Source organism: Chrysochloris asiatica, unplaced genomic scaffold (assembly GCF_000296735.1).
Source record: "Chrysochloris asiatica unplaced genomic scaffold, ChrAsi1.0 scaffold00109, whole genome shotgun sequence".
Lineage (NCBI taxonomy): Eukaryota > Metazoa > Chordata > Mammalia > Afrosoricida > Chrysochloridae > Chrysochloris > Chrysochloris asiatica.
In genome coordinates, this window is record NW_006408627.1 from 3250712 (window position 1) to 3272686 (window position 21975).

Genomic DNA, 21975 nt, shown 5'->3' on the forward strand with positions numbered 1-21975 from the left:
CTGAAACCTTTCCACCATGGGTGACCCTGCTGGTTATTTAAAACACCGGTGGCATAGCCCTCAGAATCACAGCAACTCAAACCACCACAGCACGACAGACAGACGAGTGGTGGCCGTTTGGTTTTATGTCTATACCAATTCTACAGCAGTTAAAAATAACAAACTTTCATTTAAAGACACTTTCTCTCAAATTATAAAGAATCCAACCACCAAAACCACAGGGCACAAGAAAAATTGTTCTGTCCAGATACAATTGTGTGTCTCCAATAAATGAGAGAAAGCTTGATAACATTGTAATCTCCTATTTTAAAATTTGTATTCAAATGGTAGGAGAAAGAAGAAAACTGAAACATAGGTTACTTCTTGAAGATTTAAATGAAATCTATGGTTCCCTGAATTGGTAACTCATATTTTCTTGAGTTTCAATAATAAAGGGAAATAAGCTTCTTCCTCAAATTCTACGAAGTAGAATTCTCTATCCTCAACTTGGTGGCAGGACATTCCATTTAAACCTTAAGACAACACGTGTGGGTAAAACACCCCCAAAACGAACCAGTTGCCTTTGAGTCTACTCTGCCTCATGGTGACCTCATGTGTATCAGAATAGAACTGCGCTCCATAGGGTTTTCAATGGCGACTTTTGCAGAAGTAGATTTCAAGGTCATTCTTCTGGGTGGACTCAAACCTCCCAACTTTTCACTTAGCAGCTGAGCATACATTAACAGTTGAGACCACCCAGACACTCCACAGAAGAGGAAAGTGAAGTGAAAGAGTTTAAGCACTTTGCCTACAGCACAGAGATGACATTCAAACCTAGTTCCTTCTAGTCCCATAGTTTATATGTACATTATACTGGCTCTCTCATAGCCAAAGCAGTTGGTTTTCTTGATGTTTGGTATTAGCTTCTGAAACAACCTGGTAAATTTTAGTAGAGTTCATAGACACATGAGAACCTATGAACATTTGAAGATGGTCATCAAAGAAGTGGGATGAGAACAGAAGGGAGAGGCGGTAAGGTGGGTGTGTGAGTAGAAGCTAAATGGTAGCAACAATACAAGAAGGAAGGTAAGGGAGTGGCATAATAGAAGGAGGACAGGGCTTTTCAAACATCTGTTCTGTTGTTGCTGTTATTCTCTTCCTCTCCCTCCTTCCCTTTGCTCTTCATCTACCAAATCAAACCAAAATCACAGGAAAATAATAACCAGTAAAGCCTTACTATGTCTTCGCCTGTACTGTCACTGAATCATCTCTGACAAGGAGTGTCAGCAGCTGAGCTTTCATTGTCGGCCTTCATTTCTATGAGAGACAAGAGCCAGCTGCTCCATTTTGCATCAGGAAAGACCATTTTCAGTTATGCCAGGGGGGACTCCATTAGTGTGTTATTGTTGTTGCTGTTAAGTGCCGTCGAGTCAGTTTCGACCCATAGTGACCCTATATAGGGTTTCTGAGGAGCAGCTGGTGAGCTTGCAGTTCAAATGGCTTTGCAGTCTAGTGCATTAACCCTCAGTGCAACACCAGGACTCCATTAGTGTGCATTACAGCAAATCCTGTGGGGTTCTGTGGCCCAGCTCTAAGAAGGGAAATTAAGGGGTAGCTGCAAGGTGTTTCTGACCCCAAATATAGACTGAATTAAAGCAGACTTGATATTTGGTTGGAAAAGCATACCAGGAAAAGGAATCTTTTCATGAGTTACTGAAAGATTATGATAGCATTTTTAAAGGAAAAATAAAATCAGAAACATTTTTTTAGTAGTGTTTCCAGAAACCACTCTAACCCAGTGAACGACACCAGCCCAGATACAACTGACAATAAAGGAATCCATTAAATACTCAGCATTTCTGTTAGGAACTATCCCAAACCAAGTTTTCTAAATAGTGGAATTTGGACGCTAACTGAGGGCAACAAGGCTGGGTCACAGAAGTTAACATTTCTGCAGAGCTATTTAGGTGCAATAATTTGCAAGACTAAGGCAAGGTATTGTTTACAAAACATCTTAAAGCCTCTCAAATATCCTTAAAAAGTAATTTGACTCTCCTAGTCCCTCTCTGTGCCTCCCAACTTGTTCTCAACTACATGCTCTAAGCATCATTCACTAGAACTGAACGAATTCCTGTTTTGCTGGGTGATGACAAGGTTATTTGATTAAAAGCCTAGTAACTTCTAGTAGAAGTTAAAGATATACCTTTCTTCAAAGGAAATGCTGTTCCTGTGGATGATAGGAATGTCATGCAATGCTGTGCTATGTCATATGGTAAGATCATATAGTCAGAATAAGGGTGGAAATGGGTATATATTGCTAACAAGTGATGAGGCTGGGGTAGGTTCTGGTTGACTTCCAAGACTGATTTGCAGATGAGGCGATCATCTATATACCAATGTCATAACTTGCCTCTGCACACAGAGGCCTCAGTCTCGGTAAGCCCATCGGTGCTCAAAGCCTCTTCTGCTTACTAACCCATCTTAGCAATGAATCTCCCTCCCGAACACCTCAGGGGGCTTGGTTTGCATGGAAGCTCCTAGGCCAGTGCATGTGTTTTACTCTGATTTCTTTTATCCATTTGTATATAAAACACTTATTTTAAGAAGAGTTCATAAGCCTTAGATAATTTAGGGGATCTGTTTCAAAAACATTTCTAGAATGATTTTTTATTTAGCTTGGCCAACCAAATGTTACTCATTTCACCTTAATTAGTAATTTGAATGTTGTATTTAAAAAAAGTTCACAAAATTTGAATACTCTTTAACAGAACTACATTTTCCTTGATTTTAAAAAAGCACATACCAGCATGTTTTGTTCTGCTTCAACCAAATCTTTTCCTCCTTAAATTATGTATGCAGCAATGAAGGGATTTTCAAGTCAAAATAGCTCTCAGGCCTACAAACTTTAATCACCATTTGTTTTTGCAAAAATCACATAAATTAAGAAAAATTGTAACTACTTTTACAAAATGAGCTCTTATCAACTTAGATAGCACTTAGGATCATTTTTTATTTCAGTTGGTCAGAACTATGTGTTTCACTAAACACAATCCCAGCGGGCAGTTGATACTCACTGTTAATTCGTTGATACAGAGAGCAGAAACAGGAGCACGATGGCCTCGGAGCTGGGTTAGAAATGACAGCTTGTTCAAGTCCCAAATGATGCAGGTTCGGTCTCGGGACCCACTGACAATGATGTGATAGGCTAACGAGGCTGTGGCACAGGTGACAGTATCAGTGTGACCAAGTAAGGCCTAGAGATGAGAAAAGAAATGGCCAGGATGACCACAATGCCAGTGCTCCATAAACAACTCTAGAAGATTCTGGATGGCTTCGCAGCAAACAAGCAGGTAGGTGTGCTGGGGAGCCACTGGGGTGAGTAGCGTCTGCAGGGTCTGGGAGTCTGACCTCTCTTACTGACTACCTTTGCCTCCTCTCACAGGAGAAGAAAGAAGTCTGGAGTCTCCCACGTACTCTTTTCACCATTTTTACATCACTTCTTTCCTGGGCTGAGGAGGATGGGAGAATGACAACTACAACCCACTTTGCATTTCTTCACATCTCTCTATAGGGCAATGTCTCAACTGTGCCCACAAAGGACGATTTTAAACTCTGAAGCTATCCTTTTCTTTGTTAGGTCCCGGGGTGGTAGTGAAGGTTAATGAGCTGGACTGCAAGGTTGGTCTCAACTGCAAGGTAGGTGGTTCAAGCTCACCAGCCACTTCTCGGAAACCCAATACAGGGTCACTAGGAGTCGAAACTTAACTCAATGGCACTTAACAACAAAACAACAACAAGGCACTACAAACAGTGTGAGTTCTGGAATGCAGGTGGTTATACAATACATGGTCCCAGAGGGATAAAGATCCTGGCATGTCAGCTGCTGAGATCTAGCTACTCAACAGAAGACATCTGGACATGCTCCTTCTTCCAAGAAACAGAGATGGCACGGTGGGAGAGTAAGTAAGCAATTTGAAGTAAAAGGCTCAAATTGCTAGGAATTCCTGAGTACTTAGAATGGCCATCTCTCCTGGCAGGAAAAAAAAAAAAAAAACTTGCTTAAAATAATCAGTTGACTTAAAATTTTGGTCATACAGACATCCTTATTGTATGCCTAGCAAACCCCAGAAGACTGTTTTAAGCCAGAAGTGCTTTCCACTGAGGGGTTACTGGCACACTATCTTCAAAGACCATTTTCTAAATGGAAAATATTTATAAGAGGGAGAGGTTGAAACAGCAAGATATAATGTTAACTTTGGATCTTTTTATATGGAGACTGTACCTCTTTAACCTGGCTCACCTCAAGACTCAGCAACTCAATTATAGTTTTTGGTCTACACAGATGGTTACTGGTGTAAGTACAAGGCATTTTATTCTTTCCACAGAGAGTTAACACATCATACTTTTAGTTTAGCTTTAAAATAGTTTGACTTTAGCTTTAAAATAGCTTTGGGGTCAGACAGAACTGAATTTAGAACCTGGCTTCACTACTAAATGCCACTACTGGCACGTATCTTAACCTCTCTAAACCGTATTTTTTTTTATTTTTTCAGGTATCAGATAATTAGTGAAGTCCTGGTGTGGTGGGGTAAGCACTGGACTGCTAACTGCAAGATTGGCAGTTCAAGCCCACCAGCTTTTCCTCGGAAATCCTATACAGGGTTACTATGAGTAGGAATTGACTCACTGGCCTGTAACAGCAGCAGCTTGCAGAGCTGTGACGATTTGAGGTATTTTTAAACAGCTAGTACAATGCTCAGTACATGGTAACTCAATAAATTATGGATATTGTTACATTACACCTTCAGTATCATTAAAAACAACAACACTTAGATGTTTGCTCCATTTAGAAACAGCTTAAGTAAGTTCACTCAAAACTCAAATATTACAGTGATGACTTATATTATGAAAGGTCTCTTGTTCGTGGTAAAAACTGATAACAGAATCACATTATGATAAAAAAAAATACCTTTTACCTAGAGCAAAAGAGATCTACTGGATATGCTCATGGGTTTGTCATCACTTTAGGACACAGCCAATGACGGAAGAATAAGTAGAAGGACCAGAAACAAAGCCCAGTTGACGGGAAATCACCCAGGAAGGAAATGATCACTTTGGCAAAAGATTTGTGTAACTTAAAAAGATATTTACATATGTACTACTCAAAAACAGCTTGCTGCAGATTTCAAAAAAGGTCCAGTTTAGTTCATTTATAAAAACACTACATAAATTCCCATTTTGTTTCCTTCTGTGGACAAAAGTATCTCTATCAGAAGCATAATTGTGGCTTGGTGCATTATGTGTGAAATGCCTTGGAATTTGAAGTTTTCGAATTTCTCTGCAGTGTAAGCAGCTGAGAGGGCACGTGTCCATCGTCCCATTGTCATCACACTTGGTTACCTGTTTGAGGGTGAGGGTCTTCGCTTTTTCTTTTGAGGTGCCCATCTCCCACACGCACACTACGGTGCTTGTTCCACCGGTGATGACCAGCTTGGGGTTGGGGCATATTGCACAGAGAATCTGGCCCCACTCAGACAAACATTCATAAACCGTCATTACCTGTAAAACAAAGCGGATGTGAGGCACACATACCATATCGGTAATACAAACTCCTTCAATACAAGGGGGCTGGTACTGTCTCAGCTGTTTGTTAACAACATTCTTGCTGAAGCTCTACAGTGAACTACCATTATAGCCTCCTATCTACTGTTGTGGACCCCTGGTGTGGCTCTGTACGAACAGCACTGGATGGCTAACTACAAGGTTGGCAGTTCAAACCAACCAGTCGCTCCTCAGAACTAAGTCCACAGCATAGGGTTGCTATGAGTTGGAACGGATTTGGCCACACTTAACAACAGCTAAATCCTTCATAAAGAGGACTTTACCCATTAAAGATTTGGCAATCAGCTCTAGTCTATGAAGATTAGTCTAGGAAAACCTTTAAGGCATTTCTCCACCATGTCCTACAGGATGGCTGTTGTTGTTGTTAAGTGCCCTTGAGTCAGTTCCGACTCATAGTGATCTTGATTAGTGTTTCTAAGGTGAGCTTGAACCATCAACTCTGTGGTTCAAACCAACCTTGTGGTCCAGCGCATTTACCACAGTGCCACATCAGGACTCCTATGTAGGATAGCTACTAACTGAAAAATAGTGGTTTCAGTCCACCAAGAGGCACCTCAGAAGAAAGACCTGTTTATCTGTTTCTGAAAAATGAGCCACTGGAAACCCTATGCAGGACAGTTCTTGACACATATGGGGATATGGGGCCAACATGATTTGGAACTGACTTAAAGCTAACTTTTCTTTCTTTTAGTGTGGTAAAAGGATATGTTTGCTAGAGCCAATTAGAATGTAAAATGAAAATAACGTCGTTTTAGGAAAACATGCTTGTTGTTAAGTGCCGTTGAGGTGGTTCTGACTCATGGCGACACTGTGTAGGGTTTCCAAAGCTTTTACATCTTTGAGAGAACAGAAAACCGTATCTTTGTCCCACAGAGTGGCTGACAGGCTCAAACCATGGACCTTGTGACTCACAATCCAGTGCTTATCGTATAGAGAGCATTAATGAAATAGAAGTACATTATAGCTTAGCCAAGAGACTTGTGTAGCCGGTGTCTATCATGCATTCGGGATGGATGGTCAAGTGCAAACTCAGGTTAATAAAGGATCACAGCCAATTACCTCTCTTGTTGTTAAGTGCCGTACAGTAAATTCCAACTCATCAATGACCCTGCATAGGGTTTCCAAGGAGTAGCTGGTGAGTTTGAACTGCCAACCTTGTGGTTCAAACTGACCTTGTGGTCAATGCTTTATCCCACCCACAGTGCCACACCAGGATTCCTAAGAGATAGTTAGTTATGTGACTTAGAACAGGAGCTGCTGCTGCTTGCGGAGAGGGCTGGCAGGTTTTCTAAAGGTCATTTCAGAGTATAGAATGAGTGAGGCCAAGATGGTGAGGCGGTTCTGATGGGCAGACACATTGAGCAATGGGGTAGTTAAGATCTCCTGGACAAATTCTTTGCAAAAGAGGCCTTGCTCGTCATGACGTGCCATGAAGTCGGTTCCGACTCATAGTGACCCTGTACAGGGTTTCCAAGGCTATAAATCTTTACGGGAGTAGGAAGCTTGAGCTTTCTCCCACAGAACAGCTGGTAGTTTCGAACTGAGGACCTTAAGGTTCGCAGCCTGATTCATAACCACCAGCTACCAGAGCTCCTTAAAAAAAGAGGCCGGCTCTGTAGGAAATGTGACTTTTCTACTAGCTCCCAGATACTGACTGTTGTTGTTATGTGCTGTTGTTGTTGTTGATAAGTAACGTGGAGTCGGTTCTGACTCATAGCGACCCTGCACAGGGTTTCTGAGGCTGCAAATCTTTACAGGAGCAGAACGCCTCATCTTTCTTCTGTGGAACTGCTGGTAGTTTTGAACTGCTGACCTTGAGGTTGGCAGCCGACTTGTAACCACTATGCTATGTGCTGTGGAGGCGTTAGGAGCTCTAGGAGCAGCTAACAAGCCCCTGGGCTGGATTCTTCTCCACCCTTATTAACTGGGACATCCAGACCCAGGAAGAGATTCAAAGAGCAAAAGCAAAACAATACAAACCTTGTCTGACTCATAGGTTCCCAGCCTGCAGCTGAGGTCTGCATAGCCCCAAGCAAAAGTTTTGTTCCAGGTTGGTGAGATAAGAACCTTATTCTGTTCCACTGCAAGAATGCCTTTATCTGTGCACACTATCTGTCCCACAGGCTCTTTGAGTTCTGTAAGAAACACAGAAATACATTAGAACAGGACAAGGGCAAACTAACTTCCCTCCTGCATATGGGATGGCAATCTCAGGGACTCAATACTAATCAAGCATCCTGACAGTAACAGTAAGGCGAAATGGTCTTAGAAGTGGCGTATGGCTTTTTTAAAAAAACAGCTTTATTAAAATATAGATCATATACCTTAAAAATATACTTATTTAAAGTGTATAATCCAATAGTTTTTAGGATGTTCACAGTTTTGCACAGCCATTACCACGATCATTTTCAGATCTTTTTTTGTCATCTCAAAAAGAAAGTTGCAGGCTGTCTCCCTCTACCAATCCCCGCAGCTTAAGTAAACAACAATCTATTGTTGGCTCTATACACCAGAGTTGATGCTTTCGTTTCATAGAAGACTTGCTGGGTGGAACCTTGACCCTGGCAGGTCACACTTGGCTCTTGGCTCTGGACACACTTGGATTTGTCTCTGAGCAATCAGGCCTGAGGCTGTACAGATTAATCAGGGAAGTTCCCCTAGAGTGTCCAGTGTCCATGGTGACAGATCATCAGCCAATCCAGGCCTTCAGCAACTTAGATACTTATGCTAAGTAGTTTAGATGCTTAAGTCATAGCCTGTAGATGTCCCCGAGGAAGTGACCACAATTGCCACAAAGCAGAGGCAAAGTGGCCTCAAGCTGGTATCTAATCAAGTAAACCAGAAGTTGAAACATTTTGTTTTTTTTAAAGTGAATGTTTTAAGATGCTTCAAAAACACTTTTTTAAAGAAAAAAATCTACTCATAAAAGTGATTATAATAATAAAAAAAAGATAATACACATTATCATCAGACAAAAGATGGATGCCTTTTAAATGGAGTACTAAACATGCAGTCCTCTGAAGTTACAAGATTTTGATATTTTAGAGTTTTCACTACTAGCAGGAGGAGAAAGCATGTTAGGTTCTTTTTGATGCAAAAAATCCAACAGGCAGAAAAGAAAAGAAAAAAAAAAAAATCCAACAAGAATTTGATGTTCTAACAGAAGTACAGAATATTACAAATTACATTACTATTAAAAAGTATACACTGCTAACCTAGGATTATGAAGTAATGCCAGAAATCATGAGTCAAACATTTACTTCCTGTCATTATACCTTTTACAGGTGTTAGCGAAGGCCTCAGGTTATCCAGATGATGGAAAAAGATCTTGTCACTGGTAGATCCTGGTGGAAGAGAGATCCCAGCATGGTCTCCGTTCAGTCGACTCCTTACTCGCTTTGGTGGATGAGGTTTTTTAAATAACTGGCATGAGAGAAGATGACCCACTTTATAATACAAATTAACATTTACTGAAAAACCTTACATTAGAAGTCAGGCATTACGTTCTTATTTCATTTAGCTTCATAATAACTCTAAGGTACTTTATTATCTCAGTTTTATAGCTGAGGAAAGAAACTCAAAGAGGCTAAGAAGGTTGCCAGAGATCTTATAACTTAATAAGTAGGGTCAAGGCTGTGAGACTAGAGGAAGGGTTATTATCAGGAGCTGTGCAAAACTGAATCCATGAGAACTTTTCAAAGGACAATCTATTCAAACTACAGCCCAGTGATAATTATTTTTCTATGATGCCTAAAAATATACTAATAGTCCTTACAGCCCAATACCAGTCCATGTCCTTGCTGGCAGGCAGATATAACTCTTGAATTGGGTTATTTCGGGCTTCAGCAGGGCCTTTCTCTAGATGACTTAATAACTCTCTCTTATTCTTTTGGTAGCCTTTAAATGCTATTAATTAGTTTTCTCCCCTGCTCATCTCACTTCATGATGTTATAGAAATCTTTGGTATCTCTGCTCAGTATTATTTGCTTCCTATTTTATCTCTGTTGCCTTTAACTCTTGTATTCCCAGTGTCTTCCTTTGTCTTTTTTATTTACCAATTTTTTGTTGACCTCCTTATTACATACTGCCTTAAGTACTAAAAAAGATGAATATGCATTTAAGATTGTTGTTGTTAAGTGCTATTGAGTCAGTTCCAACTCATAGTGACCTTGTGTAGGGTTTCCGAGGCTATATATCTTTGTAGGAACAAAAAGCCCACCTTTCGCCCATGGAGCAACCGGTGAGCACGAACCTTGTGGTTGCAGTCCAGTGGAGCCACCGTGTTCCCTGAATTTAATAGTACTACTTTAAAAATATTGTGTAACTTTAAAATAAGGATACAGTTCTTCCTACTGGAGAACTAGTACGATGTTTGAAAATCCTTAAATTAAATAAAGGTAAATATAGTACCTCCAAAGTTTGTGAATTTGACAGTTTGGATTTCCAGGAGAAGAAAGAAAATTGCTTTGTACAAAGCAAGATACACATTTTAGGGCTCTAAACTTCTGGTAGCGTAGTGGTTACGAATCGGGCTGCGAACCTTAAGGCCAGCAGTTCGAAATTACCAGAGGCTCTACGGGAAAAAGATGAGGCGTTCTGCTCCCGTAAAGATTTACAGCCTTGGAAACCCTGTACAGGGTTGCTATGGGTCGGAAACGACTTGACGGCACTTAACAACAAAAACAACAAACCTTTAAACATGTGTGCTTTTTAAAAAATCTACATTGTTGTTGTTGTTAAGTGCCATTGAGTCGGTTCTGACCCATAGCAACCCTTACAGGGTTTCCGAGGAGTGACTGTTGAACTTGAACCACCGACCTTGCAATTCAAATGGCTTTGCAGTCTGGCGCATTAACCCACAGCACCACACATCTAAATACAAGGGTGTAAATTAAGGTTTTGTTATTTTCCATAAATTAATGACACAAGAATCTAAAAGTACATAAAATGGCATACATGCTTCCAAGGAACTTTATGAGCAAGTGTTTCCTGAAGAACTTTTACATGGAGGCTAAGGTAGAGTACTAGGGGCGCCAGGCCATGGGAATGCAAAGGTGTAACACTAAGGTGACTAAGTCAAAAGGGCAACATGTACCTAAGGACAAAGTTGAGAAGGGCTGGGAAGGTGGGTGAGATGTAATTGGAACCACAGGAAGGAATTCATTAATATGAAACAAAGTGCGTGATTTGATGAACATAAAGCTGATGACCCTGTCAACCTTCAAAGGCAATTCAAAATAAAAAGTTAAAAAAAAAAGAATGAATTATGTGACCATGAAACCTGACCTTTCTAGCGTGGCTCTGTACGGAAGTATTCAGTAGAATGTGCTAACACAAGCTGGTATCTAAATGATAGCGCCCAGACTCTGTGTCTTAGACTCAACAGTAGCCCAAAGATCCTGAGACAGTTCAAGTGTCCTGCTTTGTTTGTTGGGGGTATTTGTTCCCAAACATTAATGAAATGCGCTCATGCTCTAAAAAGAACCCTCAGAAAAAAGTAAAGGGTTAACTACGATTCTTCAAACTGTGATTGGAGTTTATCAACACACATTTTGCTTTAAAAGTAAACTGGGGGGATCCAATTGCACTATGAACAGAACTGCTCTAGGGCACTGTGCTGTCTCATGGCTTTTCCATGCACAATGACTGGCCATTGTTCTGTGTGTTCCCAACTGTCAACACTAGCAAAGCTCAGAGGTGATAAACCTACAAAAAGGGAGTCCAGGAGAGAGATCCAAAACAGAAACAGAGAAGAACAGCCAGGATCACAGAATACATTCTCCTTACTTGGGGGAGGTGGGTAGTTAGGAGGGCTGGCAGAATGTGCCTTCTCCACCCTGCAGTGACCCTGGGTGCATCCCACCCCTCCTGCTGTTCGAAGGAAACAATGAAGTTGCTTAACAGATAGTCAGTCTTCACTGAAGATGAGAAATCTACTGCATGGGGATTGGATTTGGGTGCTGAGAAGTTAAGCTCTTGGTCTCCCTTTCAAGGTTCCAGAAGGTGACTAGCTACTGCAGGACGTGTCCTATGTGTTCTCATGGCGTGCCCCCTCACATTACAGTCACACTATCATGTGTTCTCTGAACAGCAATAGCTTTGTACATGGTCTCTGTCCCCAATCATCCTCCCCTGCATGTATGCCTGCATGTGTACCTTTACAGTGTGGCCAGAATGACTTTTCCAAAAAAGTAAGAAAGACTGTGTCATTTCCCTGCTTGAAAGCAGCACAGGCATTCCACTGGACTTGGACAAAACCCCATGTGGGGTGATGGATCACCTGTATGTGGTCATTCTTGCCAACGGCCTTATAATTCTCACAAAATAATTGACTGAGACTATGCAAATAAAGTGCTTGTGGCTCACCAAGGAGATTGGCCAGCTTGCTAATAATGAAAATAAGGTTCATGGTACCCTTTGGAGGTGGTAGTGGTGGTGGTGGTGGTGGTGGTGTGCCATGGAGTGGTTCTGACTCACAGCAATCCTGCATAAAGTTTCCGAGGCTGTTAAAAATCTTTATGGGACCAGAAAGCCTTATCTTTCTCCCATGGAACAACTGGTAGATACGAACTGCTGACCTTGAGGTTACTAATCCAGCTTGTAATACACTATGCTACCAACAGTGGGACAACGTAAATAAGGTATGTTGTTGTAGTTGTTAAGTGCCATAGAGTTGGTAGCAAGCCTGTGTAGGGTTGCTGAGAAGCAACTGGTGGGTTTGAACTGCTGACCTTGTGGTTCCCAGTCCAATGCTGATCCACGACCACCCTAGAAGGCCAAATAAGTTATATGGAACCCTAATGAGGGGACTGGTCAGTTTTGCCATCCCAGCAAGCTTAAAATAAGCCACCCCAAAGAGAGAAAAGAGGAATGCCATTACCACCAAGAAAGTAGAGCTGGAAGCAGAGTGCATCCTTTGGCAGTCCCTGTGCTGTGAACCTGCTAAACTCAGGAGCTGAAACACCAGAGATGGCACAAGACAGCAAGGAGCGGTGGTAAGCACAGAAGAGAAATAGCAGCAGCAGAACCAGGAGACTGGCAAGAGACAGCACAGTGGGCTTCCTGGTCCATGGGGTGAGAGAACTGAGTGTCTTTGGGCAAAAGGCATCTGGCAGAGTGAGGTGCCTCTGGGCACTTACTTACTGGTGGAGCTCAAGAGCTTTTAAAATTCTTGTTCAAGCAAGGCAGAGGCCAGGCCAATGGCTGAGGGACCTAGAGCCCAAGGGCCAGGAAGAGGCCTGCCTGAGAAGCTGATGGAAGAACTGTATGCTGAGTTGTTTCTGATCCTGAATTGTAACCGGTTACTTCTCTTATAAGCCCTTTAACTGTGAGCATGGTTTATGAATTCTGTGTGGCCTGTAATGGATTATCAAACCCAGCAGAGATGTATAAAGGGCTATTGGAGGGATGGCTGGTGTCAGAATTGGTAAAAAGTTTGGAGAGTGGAGGCATTGGTCTGGGGCTAAGGCTGATAGTGAGACTCTCTCCCCTTGTGAAGTTAGAAGAGGTTAGATGCCCACATCTTGTCATTCTAACACTCCATCTCTGCTTCTCTGACTGTGCTCTTCCCACCTCCTGTCGAGTCTTGGAAAGGTACATGTTAGCACACCCCATGCTAGTTTGCAAATGATGTTTCTCTTCAGACAGTAACATTATCTGAACTATAAAAGGGAGGAGAAAGTCATGGTTTAGGGATGTACAGGGTGACATTTACGGTACTTCATCTAAACTTAATTATTGTATTATATGGTAATTACGACTTATAGAAATATTACAAGATGTTAGAAATGAACTAGAGTATTTAGATGAAAAGAAATGAATCATACCTGTTTGGGGATCTGACCAAAGTTATTAATGAATCCAATGGTAGCTGTCTCCTTTAACGGGTCATTTATGTTGTAGATATCCACTTGGCCCTCATAAAAAAGGTGATGGAAGACGTTTACAGCTTCTACTGCAGCAGGGCCTTGCTGTTTATAGCCAAAGATTAAGTCAATCCACTCGTGCAGATGGGCACTCACATAATCACACTCCAAAGCCTGTAATTTCAAAACACAGCCAGGTTCATTCACTAGCTGATTTGTAATATTTGCTCAGGATGTAACAATAACAACAAAACGAATGAAAACGATATTAGTAATTTAAGCAAATGGATAATACATAGGTTCAAGGTCCTCTCTTTGTACCATGGTCGGTGCCCACATGCAGTGATTTCCCCTCACCTCACGGTGGACTCTGATGAATTCCCGTGGGTCCCCTTTGGCCCAGGGTGGAAGGATGACATTTCCAAGCTTGGTGCCATTTTGTTTACAGCCTATGATTAGATACATATATAAATATGAAGAAAGAAAAGAAAGACTGAGTTGAGTAACAATAGCTTCATATGAAAGCATCAGAACTAGAATATTTTACCATCAGAGAAACTACTCAGGGATCATACGCTCAGGCACCTCCCCACCCCCACCAAGACTTCCTCTTGGAATACCTCTTTATAAAGTATTATGCAAAACTAGGGTCTTTCAAGGTCAAAACAATTCTGATAATGCTGAATTATACAAAGTTAAACAAATCTCTGGTGATGCACTGGACTGCTAACCTAATATTGGCAATTGAAACCCACCAGATACTCAGGGGGAGAAAGATGAAGCTTTCTGCTTCTGTAAAGATTTATAGCCTCAGAAACCCTACACAGGGATGTTATGAATTGGAATTGATTAGAAGACATAGATTTGGTTTGATTTTTTAAGCAAGTCTGCATCTTGCAAGACTTCTCAGAAGTTTACACATGCTAGCATGCACAACCCTTCTTTGTTGCGCTCATTGAGTCAGTTCTGACTCATAGTGACCCTGTATAGGGTTTCCGAGGAATGGCTGGTGAGTTTGAAATGCTGACCTGTGCTTATCCTACAGTGCCACACCAGGATGCCTTCTCAGTTGTTGTTAAGTGCTGTCGAGTCGGTTCCAACTCACAGCGACCCTGTACAGGATTTCCAAGGAGTGGCTGGTGAGTTTGAATTACCAATGTTGTGATTCAAACTGATCTTGTAGTCCACTGCTTATCCTACAGCATAACACCAGGACTTCTTCTCTAAGAGGAGGATATTATACACAACCCTATGTAAATTTAATTGACCAAAAGACTCCTTTTTCATGAAGCATTTTGTGCAGGTGTTGTGAGTTGGGCATCCTGGTGTGGCGCTGTTGGTTTGAACCGCAAGGTTGAAGGTTTAAACCCACCTGCTGCTTCTCAGAAACCCTATAAAGGGTTGCTATAAGTTGGAACCGACCCAACGGCATTTAACAATAACAACAACACAACAACACTGTTGGGAGTTTACAAAAACATGTCAAACTTCTCAAATTTAGCTTTTAAGGACTGCTCATTTGGAAGATCATAAGTCATTTTTCTAAAATCTTCTTGGTTTAGATTCTGGAGCTTGGTGAGTCAACTGCTAGCCACTTCTGAACTTCTTCTAAGTTCTGGCGTGTTTTTTGCCATTTGTACAGAGGCAGTTAGTGAAAGAGCATCCATTTCCACAGTTGTTTTCAGCTTGAATGTTCTCTTTCGTTATGAACAAATAAGACTACAGGAGTCTCCTGGTGGATTGCAACCCACCCAGTTTCTAGCATTTCTGATTCTTAATGAGAGGGATCTATAGAAGTGGCTTATATTTTGTTGCTAAGGCTTTTCATTGAAAAATAAAATCTGAAACAGTGTAACTTTTTACTGTCACTGTATTATTTAACAGAAGGGGGAAAAAATGTAAAGATTCTAGGGCTATACAACAGAAACAAAAGTATCCAGTGTGGTAACGTTATGTCAAATACTATTTATTCCATGGGAACTGTTGTTTTTAAATCAGATAATCTTTAAACTATGAGCCTGTTGGCTATGAAATCTATCTACAACAAAACACATTATATGGGTCTATCATCTAAGGAAATGAGTTCTTTTCCTTTTTTCCTGAAATAGCACAAAAGAAAAGATCACTTTAATACACAGAGTTTCTCTAGGTACTGTATGAACAATGTTGACTCATCAGCTTAGCAACATTTATTAGATAAATAGGCATATTACACATTTTCCTAGAGAAGCCCAAGTGCTCAAATTTTTTAACACAAAAGCAGTAGCAAGTAAGGGCCAACACAAATACCTCCTTTAGAAACAATCTTGTTTTCCTTGTTACTTGATGGCTAGTATTTACAATGTGGCATTAAGTGAGACATACAAAATTCAGGGTATATTGTTCAACACTCCACACCCTCACCCCAACTGCCTAGATAAACTGTCTAGGCTTAATTTTTTTTTTTTAATATTAAAAAGTTCCAAAACATTTTTATTTTTATTTATTTTAGTAAGAAGTACTCCAGGCTACCTGAGATATAATGTAGTTTTCAAAATTTTGCTCATGATTCCTGAATGCTTATGTGAAATAATTCATTCCCTTATTCATTCAGAACTATCTACAATTTGAAAATGTTATTTGAAGGGAAAGAAGTCTGCAAAACACCCTTGGGTCTAATTCTGCTGCCTTGCAGCTGCCCTGTGTGTGAATACACCTGTTAAGGTCTTCAAGAAGACCAGGGTAACTCTGACTCACTCCCACTCACGGGAAAAATTCCAGTGCTTTTGCTTTTACACCATTTATTATTTTTTCTAGAAGGAGAAGCAAACAATATTTTTTTTAAATAACTGAGGTAAATTCACAAAACATATGAGCAGTTCAGTAACATTTAGAATTTTCACAATTTAGGCAGACCCTGAATTATGGACAGTTTCTCTTCCTAGGTCTGTCTTTGAGTTGGATTTCTATGTAAGTTGAAGCAGTTAGTACACTTTGTACCTAACGGCAGTTGATCAAACGTCTTCTACACATTAAACACTTGGTTACATTTACATTCACTAAAATATCTTTAACATAGTAATGATACTAATGTTTTGGTACACAAAGTAGCTCCTGATTTTAATAGCAAAGCATTGTATATAACTAAAAATTTTAATATGATATGCTTTATGGGGATTTGGCTAGTAACTTTGGACTGTATATATGTAAGGTGGCTGTTCATAAACCAGGGACCATTTGTGTTGTACAAATGCTCTCTTAACCTAGGTCCCAACACATTTTCATGACGTGTCAGGCAGTCATTCTTCAATTCTTCCTCACCCTTGCTGTTGGAAGCAATCTGTGCTCTGTCCCTGTACATTTACCTACTCTGGGTATTTTATATACATGGAAACCTAGAATCAGTGACCTATTGTGCTTCGTTACTTTCACTTAGAATAATGTTTTCGAGGTTCATCCAGGTTGCAGTAATTCTCAGTACCTTCATGTCCCTTTCCATTCTGTGGCTGAAAAGTAGTTTAGTGTAGGTTTCTTCCTATCCCCAACACATACACATACATACAATTTGTTCACCATTCTTCTGCTAATAAATATTTGGGCTCTTTCTACCTTTTGGTCATTATGAATAATGCTGCTCTGAACACACACATACATGCATTTTTGTGAACACCTGTATGCATCTAGGTGATTAGTATTTTTCTACTGATTAACCACGTTGAGCACATTCTTCATATGCTTATTATTGTATCTTCTTTGGAGAAATGTCTACTTAAGTTCTCTCCATTAAAAAAAAAAATTTGTTTTCTTCTTGTTGAAGAATTTTAAGAGTTCTTTATATATTCTAGAACCGTGATGGTGGTGGACTGGTAACCAAAAGGTCAGCAGTTCAAAGCCACAAGCCACTCCACAGGAGAAAAATGAAGTTGCCTATTCCTATAAAATTTTATCATCTCAGAAACCCTACATAGGAGCACTATGAGTTAAAACTGGATAGACAGCAGAGGGTTTGGTAGCATTTGTATATTCTGGATACTAGACATAACAACATATTATTTGCAAATATGTTCTCCCATTCTGTAAGCCGTCTCTTCACTTTGTTGATAAAGTCATTTGATGCACAAACACTTTAAATATTTGTGAAGTACAACTGATCTATATCTTTGTGGCTCATGCTTCTATATATCTAGGAAACCAGAGCCAACTCCAGATTTGTATGCTTTTAGCTCTTATATGCAAACGATATTTTAAAAAGTGTATGATTTCAAGAGGGCAGAGGATTTGCTATGAAGAAAAAGCACAACAAAAATAAACTCGACCCTTCTTTTTATTTACGTGTTCAGAGGCAAATTAGTTCATTGAGTTTACAAGTGGTCTGACTACAACACTCTGGTAATACCATTATCATAACTGACTCAACGTTTCCACAAGATTAAAGGCATATAACTTTCTTTCTGCACTTCTCTATACAAAAGGACTTCAAAACATTTGTAGAAAAATTTCTTTGTCTTTTAACTCCATTTTCTATGAACTTCTTTGAAGCCGCCTTGTATTTGCGCCTTTTAAAGAAGATGACAATGTTCTCCCAAAGGGTAACCATCTTTAATGATTGTCTAATACATTTGCTGTTTCTGCTTTTGGGGGACCATCACTCCCTCTGACACTAAGTCTTGAACTCGGTGAGCTGAGCTGCTCAGGGCTGAGCTCCAGATTTAGTCAGAGGTAATGAGACTCAATGTCAGGATTTTGGCTGGGGCTATTGAAACAGTCTTACAGCTGGACATAAAATTATAATTTTATAAATTTAGGACAGTTTATAGATAACTAACAACAATTATTTTTAATAACCAGTGCTACAAAGGGAAATAACTCACAAAGCGATATGAATATTTCACTAAATCTTCTGCTAATAAAACTTTGGAAGTAGCATTCGAATGATTAACATGTAAAGCTAGTTGAAAATATGGAGTATGGAAACTGAAAAATATCTGGTAGAAATACGCTAAAGTGAAACAATGGAATTTTGGTATGTTTTTAAAGGAAAACCCAGAAACACACTAGATCAGCAAACTGTGTTCCAAGAACTGGATTCGAAGTCAATTCTGCTTCCGTGTACCTGCTGGATAATGTAAAATAAACAAAGAAAGCCGGACTGATGCAATTTCTCTCCTTTTTATAAATATTAATTTGGTTCTGTTTTATCCTAATGTGATAAACAAAAGGGATTTACTTGGTCATTTGGAAATTCTAAATTCCAAACACATCAGCAAACAAATTAAGAATGAGTCTAGCAATATAAAAGATCAAAACAAGATATTTTAAAAATTGGATTATCCTTGGCTATTGCTAGGTTTTAATAACAGGTTTCAAATATTTTTTTCACGTCACCTTCACTGTGATTGGAATACAGTCTGTATTAGTTTGTAAATAAATGACTTCCACTTTTGAAACAGTTGTTTGGGGCCATAAGCTTGGTTTTGCTTTTTATATGTAGTCTCACACATTCAGTTACAGCAAATAAAAGCAACTGTAATCTTTTCCTTTTTTCAGAAGTGTCTACTATATACTTTCTAAAGGTCTTTTCCAAGCCCTTATTCCTGAGATGTGCCACAACTTTTACATACCTAAATCAAAGTTGTTGGAATTGAACAGGAATTCTGGCAAGTAAAAAAATTCTGGAATCAGCTCTTTAACGTCTGCCATGTTGTGCTTCGATGCTGAATACCAGGCTTCTCGCACACTGTGAAACATCCGGTCAGCCAGGTCAAAGTGGCCACCCTGGTGGGCACAAAGAAATGTCAGCTAGCTGTTAGGGAATCATTTCCAGCTCACAGCATGTCAAGCTCAAGGCCTTAAAGACACCAAAATAAAATAGGTATGTTTGGTGGTATTTCAATTTCCTATCCTCTTATGTCACATACATAAAATTGCAAAGATCACAAAAGGAAAATTAGTCTAATTCTCTTTTGGGAAGTCCTTGTAAAGAATGTTCAAAATGTATTTTGTTTGTAATCAAAGTGAGAGCCATATATAAAGACTTAACTAACACAAACAGTTTTGAGAAAGGGTGAGATTGTAAAGAACATGAATTCTTTCATAGTCTGATGATACTTTCTTATAAAAACATTGTTAACCGTGTGTAATGGCAAATAACAGACTTAAGTAAATGTGCATTTAATCTTATAAATTTGACATACCATTCAAGTTCTCACACCAAGGAATAATTGCTAAGTTCAATGGGAGAATTAGGAAAGGTGATCAAGAAAGTTATAAACTAATAACATTCTAATAGAAAAGGGATTTTTTTGGGTCTGTGCAGCTTCATAGACATCTCCCCGCTCAACTCCATTCCTCAGTGGAATGATGCATTTTAAATGAACATGGAGGATTTGTCTTTTTGACGAGTTTACTGGGAAGAAATGCCAAAGCTCAGACAATAGGGCCTGTCTTGATCTGGCCCCTCTTACTTCTGACCCCTTCCTCATGGCTTTCTCCCCTCATGCTCTCTGTTCTGGATACACCGACCAGCATGCTATACCTCTCTCTACCTGATAGCACACACCTGCCTTAGTGTCTCTGCACTGACTGTTCCTTTAGCCTCTAACATTCCTCCTGTAGATACCTGTACAGCCAACTCCTCCTTCTCTTGTAGGTCTTTACTCACACACCACCTTTTCAGAGACCTACTACAAATGAGCCTGCATCCTGCCACCACCACCTCCTGCTCCCACACGCTCTTTCTTCATTTCCTGATCTATATTTTTTGGACCATGTTTTTTACTTTCCAAACACTTGGCTATGTGCCATGAAATCAGTTTCTACTCATAGCATAGTTTCAGAGGTTGTGAATCTCTATGGGAACAGAAACCTTCATCTTTCTCCTGAGGAGTGGTGAGTGGGCTCGAACTGCCGACCCTGTGGTTAACAGCCCAATGCATAACCCATGACACCACCAGGGTTCCCATTTTATAATTCACTTATCTCATGGTTGTTTTTCTCAACAAAACCTAAGAACCACAAGACAGGGTCTGTCTTTATTCACAGCTGAACCCAGGTACCTAAAATAGTGCATGGTAGTTAGTAACTATTCAAGAAACGCTTGTTGAATAAATTAAAGAGATTGTGAAGAAAAGCAGGAATGCATCACATCACTCTTACTGAATAGGAGTTGAATTCAGTCAGTTAAGGGCGGAACTCTACCCCTAGCTTGAAAACAAACGCTACCTAGTAATTTAATGAAAGGACCCTGTGTGTTTGAAATCAATTCTCGTTTGTTCATTAATTTTGATCCAGTGAAATTCTGCTTTCATTTGGTTTCACTATTTTTGTCACGAAAATTTCACAGGGCTTCTCGGAATGTATGGTAATAAAAGTAAAACATCAACAACAACAACAAAACCAATTCCCAATTGTAATGAAAGGTCGGCTTGAAAAGTTTGTACCTGTAGCCTAAGGAATATCTGTGTGAAGGGCTCCATCCTTACAAGGTATGACGCCACAATCATTGCAGATGAATAGTGGGTTCCATAGTGGTAGGCTGGAGTTTCTCCTGTTCAAAAAACATGAAGTAATTTACATTAAAACATACCTAAGGCCAAAATAAGAGAGGCTATAGGAAACCTAAAGCTGGTATTAATAGGTTTGAAATGATACAACAGATGATGACTGTAATGCAGTTAGTATGGCATATGGAGCAGGACAACTTCAGGACGATGGCGTCCCCCTCATTTGTACCTTTGGCTGTAATCCACGTAAGTGTAATTGAACTGCTTTTCCCCAAAAACTCAGCACATCCATCAGTTTCAAGTTTTGAGATTTATGGTGGTAGTGTGGTGCTGTAGGATAAGCGCTTGACACCTCAAAGTCGTTTTGAAGTGCAAGGTTGGCACTTCAAACTCACCAATTGCTTCTAGAAAACTTTATACATGGTAGCTATGAGTCAGAACTGACTCAACAGCACTTAACAACAATCCTTAAGAGCAAACTATCTTCTCCTAAAGCAGGATCTTAATCAGTGTTGTTGTTGTTGCTGTTGTTAAGTGCCATCTAGTCGGTTTGGACTCATAGAGACCCTGTATAGGGTTTCCAAGGAGTGACTGGTGAACTTGAAATCACCAACCCTGCAGTTCAAACCAACCTTGTAGTCCAGCGCATTAAACTTCAGCACCACACCAGGATTGATCAATAGCTACTTTTTATTAGGTACTGGCTTCGCACTTGTATGAAGGGGCTTTAAAGAGTTTGTGGAAAAATGGAATTAAAAGATAATGTGATTTTTCCATGAAATTTTTGAAGCCCCCTCGTATGCCTCTCTGAAATGTTGCCTATGAATATTGTGCAATTTTTCTTAAGTACTCTCTTTGGCAGGTGTAAAAACAGAGTTCAAACAGGAATACTATTAGGTTTGTGGTTGTTAGGTGCCGTTGAATTGGCTCGACTTATAGTGACCGTGTATTGGGTTTCTAAGACTTAAATCTCAAGGGGAACCAAAAGCCTCATCGTAATTCTGTGACAACTAGGTTTAGGGTCAGTT

General features: G+C 40.0%; 1 protein-coding gene across 2 annotated transcripts in view; it reads right to left on the reverse strand.

The window, feature by feature from the left end:
* WDFY3 (WD repeat and FYVE domain containing 3) overlaps positions 1–21975 on the reverse strand; it is a 255203-nt gene that overhangs the window by 15879 nt on the left and 217349 nt on the right. For both annotated transcript variants that reach the window (XM_006867730.1, XM_006867731.1), the window contains 8 exons: positions 20885–20991; positions 19067–19220; positions 13824–13915; positions 13428–13640; positions 8877–9024; positions 7582–7736; positions 5380–5538; positions 3054–3233 (listed from right to left, as the gene is read on the reverse strand). In XM_006867730.1, coding sequence (XP_006867792.1) covers positions 3054–3233; positions 5380–5538; positions 7582–7736; positions 8877–9024; positions 13428–13640; positions 13824–13915; positions 19067–19220; positions 20885–20991 — 1208 coding nt within the window. The remainder of the gene's footprint in view (positions 1–3053; positions 3234–5379; positions 5539–7581; positions 7737–8876; positions 9025–13427; positions 13641–13823; positions 13916–19066; positions 19221–20884; positions 20992–21975) is intronic.